Below are 12,445 nucleotides of genomic sequence, written 5' to 3'. Positions count from 1 at the left end.
TCTGTATTTACCAACAAAACAGACTCCAGGTCACCATTTGTGCTTGATGTACAAATCAGCATGACCTGCAGTTCCAAATGTTAAGCTCCTGGTTTTCTTTGCTTTTACCCTCTTGCCACAACACGTCTTTTTCATTTCTGACAGAACTGACTCCTGTTGGCAAGTCCTGACAGCTGAACACCGCTCCTGAGAGTTCTGAGTATCATGGAACTTACAGCGGAGGAACCTGCATTATGTCCCCTGTGAACTTCTGCAGCACATTTTCTAGATCTCTTTTTGTTACCTGGTCTGTAGAAAGAAAACAACAAGTATGTTAGCATCGGTTATTCACATGGCACCAACGGAACTGATCACGTTCTGCAAACAGATACAAAGAAGTGGTCCCTCTTGTCTGAATTTATATTGGATGAAAAATGCCAGAGATACAAAACAGAATGTAGGTAGGAGTGTGAATTATCACAAGGAGAATGGAACAAACAGTCCAAGGTGATTAAGATAGTCTGGACGCTTTCAGAAGGGCAAAAGTCCCTACACACACTGTTCTGCTTTGCAATTTTTCCTCCCTCGGGACTACAAATTCATTTTTCTTGGGAACTAGGCAAAACTACAAAACTTGTCCTAGTCTAATCTGTGTTAAAGGACTAAGAAGAATAAAATGCTCATCTAACATTGACCACTACTCTTAAGAGTACATAACTGTACTCATGGCAGAATTCCAACAGGTTACTAGCGAACAAAAGTACTGCAATATTTTTTTTCCTAGTGAAGAAAGACCGTATCTGGAACAACGTATTAAATTCCTCCATCGCATATCTAACCTGCAGATGCTCACAAATGTATGGTTACGTACTAAATAAGACAATTTTACTGAAGAAATCCTGTAAAAGAAAGTAACTGCTTTAGGAAATCTACTCTCTTGAGTACACCTACACGCCCGTCCCACTTTTATCAGAAGGCTATAACTGAAGTAGCTGGTTGTGCTGGTCCTTTGAAATACTACTCAACAGGGATGAGATTCATAATTAATTTGTTTAGAGTACAAACATAAGATCCGTAGTCAAAATGCCCTTCAGTAACCGTCTAGTCACGTGCCTCCTAAGTTATATTCTAGTGGTAGATTTGGCAGTGCTAGGCTAATGGTTGGACCTGATGATCTTGGAGGTCTTTCCACCCTATGTGATTCTGTAATTCTGTGATGTTATTCGTGTCCTTTAATTCTATGATGTTATTAGTTGTCACACAAAGTCAACAGCATCCTGGAACATAAATAAAATTAAATTATTTATTGCCCCTTCATCATGTTTTGGAGAAGACCTGTGCTTGCAGCCATTACAGAACAGCTGTACTTCATGCTGAAAGTAAAAAGGAAGAGTTTTCTTTCCACTGCGACTTTTGAAGATGGCAATGTGGCATCTCGCTTTGGCCAAGCACATTTTGCAGCCTTAGGAGCACATGCTGCCCGGAGGCGTTATTAACAGCAAGGTTGCAAGGCACACGGGTCAGTCAGGGATACTGAGAGAGAACAATGAACAGCAGAACATGGGGTAGGAATGACAAAATTGTTTGCACAGTAAGTCTGGATCAGCTTCTGAAGAGGCTCTTACATGGCTGTTTAAATCTGATAGCATTGCTGCAGTTTGGCAGTGCATCACATCAAAATTACACAGAAAAGTTAGCTTGACTCAACTCCAAGCCTGTGATCCTGTCTGCCTTCTTGCAAAACCCAGACTGTTTCAGGGTAGAATTTAGCATTTAATATCTAAGGGAAAAAAAATCCCCATGTGAGGAATGATGCATTAAGCCATTAACAAAGCTGTGCAGCGTGTTATCAAAGTAAATATTTATAGATGAGTTTGCTAAGATACAGAATAAATCATATTTGTCTTCTGTGATGCATCATAGCACAATCTGGTCAGTATTAAATTCTGAAAATCTCAAAATGTGCCCTTTTTTTTTTTTTTTCCTTCCAGCATGCACTGCCTTTGTGTTAATGGGCTGTACTGGATTCTTGCTCTTTCCTACAGCAAGCTGGTGCAGCTTTCACCCAGCTCTGTGATGAAGAAGAATGCCCTATTAATCCAGTCCCAAACAAACACTTTCACTATGTCTAAATCGTGTATTTGTCCCAGGCACCAGGCTGGACTCATGTTTCCGCAGAGCACACAGCCCTTTGCTGCCATTCAGCTCCCCGTGTCACCGGTCCTGCCCAGCAAAACCCTCTCCCTTCTGGCCCCGTGCCCACAGGTCTCCCTCCCCTGGCTGTGGGCTCGGGTCTAGTAGGTTAACAGCCTGTCTTGGCAGCAAGTTTCCAGCAGCATTTGCTCACAAGCCTCCATCAAGCAGGGAATGTGAACACGTTCATAAAGGCTAAATAGTTTTAGCTGTTCCAAAACGTTCCCTCCCCATTCTCCACTGCCTGAGAGTAAGGGGCAGAGAGGTTTCCGCAGGACTTATTTGTCACAGATCCCAATCACCCTTGCTACCAAGAACTAGCCTATTCTCCTCAGTAACCTAATTGCAAATGTCAGGTTTTGCTAGAAACTGGGATTAAACTGCACCTCTCTGCCCTTTCAGGGACAGACCGTTGCCTCATTTCACAATGATTCCAGTCTGGACTGTCTAGGTTTGGCCCATGGGATAACCCCATCCAAACCCCAGGAGTAAAGACAGCCCTAGCTTCAAACAAGATGACTGGAGCTGCTTTGTGTGCACAAATTGAAATACCTTTATTTCACACTGCTTTCTTTTTTTTTTTTTGTCTGCACAGGCCGTGCTTCTTCCAGTGCACTGTTCCCCATGATTCTACCAGCATCCCAAAGCACCCACAACTTCTGGTCTCCAAGGCTTCTATAAACATTTAGAATAACGTTTTCAGCTTCGAGCATGAACATTTTCAACAGTTATACTTCTAAACACTGGTAACTGTTGACCAATTTTCCCGCTGTAATCATAAAGGAAGGTAACTAAGTTACCAAACCAAAAGGTGCCAGCTGTGCCACAACTTCAAGAAGCCTCCACTGAAGGGGTGATCTTGCCCTGTGCTTGCTAACACCCGATACCAGAACAGAACGCAAGATCACAATAATTAACTGCGACAGTCCAAGGGAACTACAGCAAGTGGCCTCAGCTCAGTCTGGCAGCAATTGTCTGCAAACAGACAAGCAGAACGCTGAAAGGACTACATTTATTTATTTATTTATAAATTATTCAGGTAGCTCTATTAAACACATTTTAGCAGAATCAGCAGAAACCTGTAGAAAACCCTGAGAAATTCTGTTCTCCATGTCCGGATGCAGTCTGTGGGCAGCTGGGAGGAAGGGGGTTTCAGAATGCACATTCCTGAGCATAGTTGCAGAAGGGCTGCAAGTGTTGATTTCCTCAGAAAGCTTCAGAGTAACATTAAATCCTCGGTGCTTCCAAAGTCAGCATCCGATAGCCTGGGAGCTGTGTGAAGCCCTAAGTAAATCTCATGTGGAAATACAAGTTCTTTCTCTGCTAAGTAATAAACAAAAACTCTGGGAGGTTGAGGAGGGGTTAAACCCAAGCAGTTCTCTTCAACACATCCTTTGGTTGTGAGCAAGGGTAATGCACAACAGTTTGCTTTCCGAAGTGCTGTCCAGAGACACCTTGAGGACTAAAACGTAACACTTCCTTACAGCAGGCAGCTTTGTTCAGGCACTTTATCCTTGGGGTCCAGTGGAGTCATTCAGGAGGAGTTTAAAACATCTTGCAGGCTGCTTTACTGCCCTCTCCCTGCATTAAGTCCCAGCCCTGGATTCTGCTGGTATTGCAGGATTTGTATTCCCTAGCAGATGCTCACCATCTCCCAGGATCCCTCTAGGTGTCGAGGAAAGCTGAAATTGGTTTCAAATACCTGCTGTGTATGTTTCTAGAGTGGCAATTAAGATTAAGAATTGGTGTGCCACCCAGAAAGCCAAGCTGCTTTGGAGAAGGTGCTGGATAAGAACAGAAATACCTGCTTTATGGAAGATGAGGAAGGAAGAAGATATAAAATATATAGGTAGCATGCAGAAAGAAGGAGTACACATTCTCTATTCCTTCTTTATTAGGCATTCAACTCTGATTTGCAGACATATTGAAAGTAACTGAGGCCACTTTGATGAGAAATCCTTTCAGCAGTCAGCTTCAGCAGAAGGAAGCTTTGTCCCCTACCCAGTACTGTACTGCCCCAGCAACGCCAACGCTTCCCGTCATGAAACTGCACAATGAGATGGATCATGGGATTGATCTCAGTTTTAAAAGGATAAGCACCTCAAAAAAGTGGTTATTTTTAACCTAAATCAGTTCCCCGAGCTTACTTGCCATACAGTATAACAAAAAACTAAAGAAGCATCCTAACAGAGGAGGTGGTGCAGAGGTAGGAAACTACTGTAGCAGAAGCTGCCAGTGGAAGAAATGCTCGTGCAAACACTGAATTCTGTCTGCCATAAGCAAACACAATTAAAAAGCAAGACTAATGTTTCATGAAACTTCTTTTTCTTAAATTGACTATGGGAATTTCATCGATTTGAAATGAATACTCAGTGCAGCCACAGCATTCCACGTTGACAGGTATACAGAACCAGGGAAGCGTCCACCAGCATCACCAGATGTTGGCTATTAGCAACTCTAATACCACACAGATGCTTAGGCCTTTAGAAGCTTAGGGAGAAACTCAGAATGAGATCCTGAGGCAGAAGCGAATGATTCAACATCTCTGAATAGCACTGCCTAGTAAATAACACAATTTAGAATGATCCATCAGGTTAAAGGTGCACAAGAAACTCATCCTTGGCTGCCTCACGCAAAAAGAAAGACTACAAAAGAAAGGAGGTTGGGGGTGGGGAGTGGAATCCAGACTACCTTTTCATCATACTATTAAAAAAAGAAGATAATTTACTTCATGTGCTCATAGCTAGGTACCACAAACAGTGCCGGACCTATACGAGTTGCTAAGCAACCAGTTCCCTATTGCTTTTTTTTTTTTTTTCCCCAAGGTTGTGAAAGAACTAATGGCAAACATATTTGGTGTGTCCCTGTTTGGTCCCATGGTGTTTCTAAGACAGCCCAGGTAGCGTGACATGTCCACTCCGACACAGTTGCTGTCAGGATTAAGCAGAAACCTTAAACCCTTGCACTATGCTCTGTGGGTCAGAACATTTCCTTTATTAGGGCAGAAGCTGGAAGCAAGAGCAAGATTTAGTAGGTGAATATATGCAGAGGGTAGTTTATGCCATCCTCATTTTGCACTGAGCAGTCTGTAGTTAACCAGACATCCTGGAGAGAAGATCTAAGAGCTTTATTCCTCCACTGGCCTTGAAGGGTGTTACTGAAAGAGCATTCATGAGACTACACACACAGATGAAAATTTTACTGGACACAGCATGCCATTTGTCAGCCTGTTAAAGATTTAAGACGACACAGTCCTGCCCAATTCTATTTTCTCCCCTCCCAGTCTAGTGTCTGCTTTGGTTTTTTTCCCCAACAGAAATGAACACTTGTACTGGGCAGAATTGCACGAAGCTGGACTGAATCATATGAGCACTGAAGTTGAAGATGAAATAATCTTAGTTTGATTTCACATTTAAATTTAATTCACACAGTCTCAAACATCTTTTCCACTTTTCTCTGATAGAGACCATTTATGCCTTCAAATAACATCAAGCGTATTGATTCATTTATGATTACCGTAAGGTTTTTCTTCAGTTACTTTTCCTGTAGCATCCAACGTATCAGTCGCTTTGCCTAGTAGCCCAATGGCAGTGTACTTCTGGGAACGAAAAAAGAGAGATTAATGAGTCAGGTCTTCAGCTTTTCTAGTGTTCACTTGGATTGGTTTTGTTTTTATATTACTTCAAAACAACAAGGACTCCAAACGAGACCAGGAAGAACACTAACTGTGAGTAAGCTGAAGGAACGACGATAAGACAGGGAACTCAGAAGAAATTAAATCCTGCATTACATGGGGCTATGACTTTTAGAAACCCGAGGAGGAAGAAAGTAATCTGATTTTCCCTATAGATACATCAATACCGTAAAGAATATAGTGTTAAAAATCAAAGTCCCTGTGGGGTGGCATAAGTCACTGTTTAAGCAAGGCACACAGAGTACCTTTCATGCAGTTTTGCTGTTTCTTTACCATCTTAAAAAACAAACAAATGAAACAAAACACACAAAGAACTTGACTTGTGAAAGCAAAACACCCACTTCCAAAGCAAAGCATTACAACAGCTCAGCCAAGAAATGCAGTGACACACAATAGCCCAGAGCTAGAAGAGCTGTGAACATCTGGAAGCTGGTGCAGACGTTGTGACTAGCACATGGAGTGCAAGGCCACTGAGTGACATCTCTGCTTGTCATGGGATCGCAGGATATTTCCCTTCCAGGGTTTTTCCTTAAACAGTTCTTGTCGAAATAACTCTCTAGAATGTGTGTTTGTAGCTTACAAGAAGGAATTACCGTGTTCCCAGGCCAGTGGCTCTTGTCTGTACTGCATTTTACCTGCGTCCTCCTTTTCCACACTTTCACCCCAAGTGCTGCCAGGCTGTGGGCATAAGGCAGAATCTGCTGAAGCTGACAGAAAGCTTCCCATGAACCAGCTGCCCATCAGACTCATTCCGTACAATGAGTTTGGGTCAAGTTTGGAGATCTTTTCATACCTGAAGGTCTGTGCTTTGAACTATCCCCCTTCCTTACATTTCCCTCAGCCATATGCCAAGCATTTCAATAGCCTAGAAGAGAAAAATCAAGGCTAACTCCCTGTTACGGCTTCAATTAACTTCTTCCCAATTGAGTTAATAAAAATTTGAATCAGGTCACGAAAAGATGCACCTTCCAGAACCTGGCTGACCAAAAATCTCCTGGCATGCATCCAAGCACGCATCAGCACTAACATTTTACTCTTTGATGCAATTCATCCTTTTTCATATACTCGGAAAGAATAAACAAGTTTAAATAATAACAGTGTAGGAATATAAATCACGGCTACAGAAAGGGACTACTAAGACCTGTCCTGATTTTGTTCTGTGTGACAACCTGCCACTTGAATGCATTTCTTCAAGCAACTGCCATGAAATGGGAACAGCAGAAATAGTTGGACAAAAGGCAGCGGAGTGCAAACTTCAATATAAAAATAGCTGTAGCCTTAATGTGGTAAGCAAAGAAAACTTATTTCCCTGCAATAATGTGCTGCAAAATTAGGCATTAAAGAATTTTATTTTCTTTTTTTTTTTTTTAAGTTTACTTTCTTCTGGGAAACATGGTAAAGAAAAGGGAGGAATGGATGAAGGCTGCTCCACAATAAATATTTATATCAATTTTGCAGTACATCATCTGCTTTTAGAACCATAAAATTGCTTGCTCTCAGAGACATTTAATGATCTAGTTCTTAACTTTTAATAGCCAGTTAGAAAGAGACACTATTCAGCAGTTATTTCTAGAGGTTACTAAAAAACGTGAGTAGATCTTAATTCTAACATGATGAATGATCTTAGCAGTTCAGTAAAACTTGAAGTCTGAAAACTTTAAATCCCTCCACATCAGGCACTTCTAAAGGGAAGTACTGATGCTTCTTCACTCTGAATGCAGTTCTTCCTCCTAATTCTGTTTGTGGCTATGTTGCTTCAGGCTGTCTATTCTAATGACAAGCTTTATTTGACCTCCCTGCAAGGGAGAAATAATATCATGTGTTCATATGTAAACACAAACTGTAGGAACTACACGATCCAGAGCTCCACACTCGACTTGCCCTTTAGTTTCCGCAAAAAGAGCATAAAGCCATCTTTAAAAAGCCATCCCAAAAGAAAATCCTTAAAAACTGGTTACAAATTGCCACTCCTTAGAGAAGCCTTTAAAGAGTCACAAAAGCAGACTCAAGACAGAAACGCAATAATCCACTAAGAAGGCTGTAACAGGGCAGCAAGAATTACAGTTGGTTTACGGATCAGTCCCTGAAGTGCCCTTGGAAATCTACAATTATACATCATAATTCCTACTAGGCACTTAGTAGGGTTTACTTCTCCTTTTTAGTGACTGGGACCCAGAGCTTGTAGAAGATGAGTCTCGATTTAATCTGTTGCTCCTCTTATTTTGTGTCAAAATTCAGCATTAACTCTCCTTAGCCTCTACCTCGTGCTGCCCTGGGAAGCGCCCAACGGATTGTGAGTCATTTAATAAGTGTTTGGTGACCTCTCCTCACCTGTGTCGGCAATCATTTCTTTCTTCCAGTTTTATAAAATAAATCTGGCAACATTCTTCCTGTACTCAAAGTACAAATCACTGCAGAACACGGACAGCAACAGCTCACAACCACACTGACTGCAACCCACACACCCAGCAGCAACGGAAAAGCACAGCAGTATCTCAGGAAAAGCCCAACAGATCCAGACCATGACAGGAACATCCCAGTATGAGCAGCTCGTCAGAGCATGGTCTGCCAGCTGACAGCCCCAACATCTCTGCCCCCTGCTTTCTCAAGTGACCAAGACCCAAATCATTTAAAGACTGAAACCAGCACCTCAGCTCCCTGTGGGGCCCTACGATGTGTAGGATGTGTAGGATCCTGCAAATGTAGCATGTTGAAAGACAAAGCGCTCCCAGTCACAACTTGCACGCGCTGCAGCACCGGGCATTAATTTCAACTTGTGATGATGTGAATGGCCCCAGAGCAGCCTCCCAACCATCAGAACAGCACGACCCCGAGGGGATGCAGACCTTCACACAACATTCATGCACTGGAGAACGGTTACACCTCTCTGCTGCCTGCAAAACATTTTTCTTGACGTTATGACAACTGCAACAAGAGGCAGCAAAGTGATCAGAAGCCCTCAAGTACCAGCAACTCTTTCATCCACACTAGTGAGAAGACGACCCCAAGGTGAGGTCAACCTTGGGGTTGACAAACTGCTGCACTCCAACAAGGACGATATCATGAGGAAACTGTCCTGCAGCCTCCGGGATATGCATGGTGCTGCAGCCCCAACAAGGCCAGAAAGATGGGGAAGTGCTTTGGTAGCCATATGGCTGCTACCACACTTGTGACCAGGAAGAAACACCATAAAAACAGTACCGGAGAAAAATGGGACCACTGGAACCCTTAAGAAACAACTTACAAACCCTCCCGTAAAGCTGAAAGATCACGGGAGGAGAGATTTTGTTTTAGTCACAACTGTAGGCACAATCAAAATTCTCACAGTCAATAAACATGATGCTCACAATCATGTTTTAGGAAGAGAAAAAGCTAGCATTTGGCTTTTTGATTTCAAATCCAATTTAAGAGAAATCCTGATACTAGCTGGGAGGAGAACGAAACTATAAACATAAAAAGAGAGAAATTACAGGACTTTATCAGTGCACATATTTAACTGTGGGAGGAGAAAGGAGGAGGAGGAGGAGGAGAAAAAGGAGGAGGAGGAGGAATCCTCTCCTGTTTGAGGGTTCCTGCAGCCAGCAAGCTATTAGCTGCACAGCCCGCCCAGAGGCTGAAGCCCCTGGGCTGCCTGCCAGGCACGTCTGCCCCACTTATCAGTGCAAGTGCCAGACAGACCATGGAACGGAACTTCTCCATTTTCATTGTTAATATATCAAAGGGTAGTGTGGTTTTTTTTTGTTGTTTATTTGTTTGGCAAGAAGCCAGATAGATGAAATCCTGAATTATAACATGTTTAAAAGCTTTTTTCCAACATGGAAAAGCAACGCTTTGGAGGAGCTAGACAGCAGCACACGTAATGATGAATTAAGGTCACCAGTAGCTGTCAGGAAGATTTTAAGATGGCTCCCATTGCTAGAAGTTCCCAGCAAAGCAAGCTCCCTGAAGAGGCAGTTCCTAAGAGTTCACCCAAGGATGACCCATTTTCTAATCACAGCAGCAACCGAACGCAGAAGTGTAAAAGGAAAGGAAAGATCCCAGCCCCTGTGCAGGAGGCTGAAAGCCAGGAAGGAGAAGCCACAGCTGATAGAAAGTCAATTTATGCAAAGTGATGCCTGCATGGGGCTGACAAGTTTGAGAGAACACACACAAAAATCAACAAAAGTAAATAAATAATGATGAAGAAAAAAGCAGTCTAGGGAACCTGAAAGAAACCAGAGGGAGCACCCAGCAGGCAAACACGGATTGGAATTACTGCTCCCGTGCCTAATCCATTCAATCTATGCACCTGGTGCAAGCAGTTACATTTTTGTAAACTCAGGCCAAGGAAGCCTTCAGCTCTCAGTTTTACGCCGACATTCAGTTTGTATGCAATCATTTCTGAAGCACGACTCAGATGCTCCGGCTTTACGAGTTGCATAACTGGTGTTGGCTGTTTGTGTAACATCAGCAGTGACCAATGGCCTCCCGCATGCTAATCATCCACCAAAACAGACGAGTACATGGGGTAGACAAATAAGCTGGAAAAAAAAACAAGAGGGTTGCCATAGTTTCAATTATTTTCCAAAACAAAGCACTCTCACTAAGTAGATTCTAATGTATTAAAAACAAAGAGCCCTAATCTCTTAAAAGCAGGTTGCATGGGGGGAAAATTAAGACTGCAGGATTAGGGAGGAGTTCCATATTTTATGATAGAGCAAATTCAAAATTAACGAACACCAAACACGTCCTCTTAACACACACAAAAAAAACTTTCCTCGCCCATTCATTTTTCTCCCAAAAGAAAAAGCTGACTTTGTGCTAAGCCTGCACTAAATTTTATTTACTGCTGGATGCTGTAATTGTACTGTCATTGCTGAAGAACTATCTGATCTTTACTCTTGGACTAACAGGATTTTCTGACCTCTTATGTCAGCTTATTTAAGAAGTTCAAGCACACAGGGTGACTGGACTTTCAAAGTGAAGGACTTGAACCACCTGCAGTAGGAGAGCCCACAAAAGATACCTTACCTGCAGCTCAGAGAAACCTTAAGGCAGTAACCAAAGACAGCAGCAAGTTCTGGTGTTGGAGGGAAGGAAAGGGAGAAAAACGAAACCAATAATAATTAAAAATAATACTAATAATCCCAACAGGAACAGGAACACTAGGTCACCCCAGATGGCACCATGGCCCTGTGTCACTTGTAAATGCAACACAGACTCATAATACCAACAGGAGGTGCAGGCTGATGGGCAAAAGCAGCTGCTTGCAAACCACAGGCTATTTATTCAAACCTTTCTGACACTTGCTGCTTGTGGAACCTACCACACAGCAAAATATCTCAAGTCGGCTCTTAAATGTGGTCTTCAGCACCTGTTTTTGTTGTTTTGGGTTTTTTTAACACCTGTTTCCTCATTCTGCCAACTAGCACCTACACCACAGAGCAGACAAAATAAACCAAGCCAACCTCCACCTCCTAGCCAAGAAACAGTTTTAAGAAAATTCATAATTCTTTGCCCAGAGATAAGACAGTCCCTCCAGGGGGTGGGAAGACTTTAGACATAGATAGAACTGAAAGCCTTTAAGTGAATCCAACGACACTGCTAGGCTTAAGATGCTCTAAGTTCTACAATGCAGAGCTAAGAGCATCTCCACGGTACTAGAAGAAGCACTACAGAAAACAATGTGGAATGGCTAGTTTAATCCTGTTAACATTTTTTTTTTCCATCCCTATGATTTTGACTAGGAAAAAAATAATCTTGCCATCTTGCAGCCTTGGTTTGGGTTTTCATTTTTGTTTGTTTGCCCGTTTTTTGGTTTTTTGAATGAACGAGTAAATGAATGCAAGGCGGACCTGTACATGCAGCACAGACACACACAATTACAGAAAGGTCAAGAGAAAAGAGGGCTACACTGACCTCGTGAAAAAAAGCACATTCCAGCATGCTCTTGAAATATTCTGCATTTTTGGAGGAAAGAGCTTCCAGAGCACAATAGGTGCAGTCTACTCGATATTTCCAACAGTTTAAAAAAAAAAAAAAAAGTGTGAATATTAATAGAGCATGAAGCTGAGCTATTAATAGATTAGGCCTCTGGGGTTAACATAAAAGAGACTCGAGCAATACACAGCATGTTAAGCCAGCTTATTAATGGTACTGCAGCAGGAAAGCTTCTATATATACTATCTAACAGCTTCTTCTACAACTGTGTTTTGGGGACACTGGGTAGGTAAGGAAAGAACAGATATTCAGATCAGCCTCTTTTTGTGATTTTTTTAGGGTGAAAAACAGGTTACAAATGTGCTGTGTTTTGAAGTAACGGGTCACTGAAGATGACACCAGTGTGCATACATGGAAAGGCCACATTAGGACCATTTTTATCCAGCTAACACTCCAGCCCTTCCTGATTTCTGCATCCTACACTGTGCATGCTTAACATTCTCTCAGTGCACAGACACCACTTCAAGTTTTGCTAACACCTTCTGCACATTCTCAAAACACATCAAAACCAACAGAATTCATGCAGCTTCCTAGCCTTCATTTTTTGTAACCAAGTAAGGAGGAAGACCATACTTTCATTAACTGACATTGATCTCTAGT

The 12,445-nt window shown here is 42.3% G+C and overlaps 1 protein-coding gene across 1 annotated transcript in view; it reads right to left on the bottom strand.

Annotated features, from left to right (window-relative positions):
- The window catches only part of TRUB1 (TruB pseudouridine synthase family member 1), a 30,541-nt gene that overhangs the window by 4,301 nt on the left and 13,795 nt on the right, over positions 1-12,445 (bottom strand). The window contains exons 4-5 of the mRNA XM_035329985.1: positions 5,689-5,770; positions 216-288 (exon numbers count right to left, since the gene is read on the bottom strand). Of these exons, the coding sequence (XP_035185876.1) occupies positions 216-288; positions 5,689-5,770 (155 nt within the window). The remainder of the gene's footprint in view (positions 1-215; positions 289-5,688; positions 5,771-12,445) is intronic.

Source organism: Oxyura jamaicensis, chromosome 6 (assembly GCF_011077185.1).
Source record: "Oxyura jamaicensis isolate SHBP4307 breed ruddy duck chromosome 6, BPBGC_Ojam_1.0, whole genome shotgun sequence".
In the NCBI taxonomy this organism is placed as follows: domain Eukaryota; kingdom Metazoa; phylum Chordata; class Aves; order Anseriformes; family Anatidae; genus Oxyura; species Oxyura jamaicensis.
This window is presented reverse-complemented; position numbering and strand designations above follow the sequence as displayed.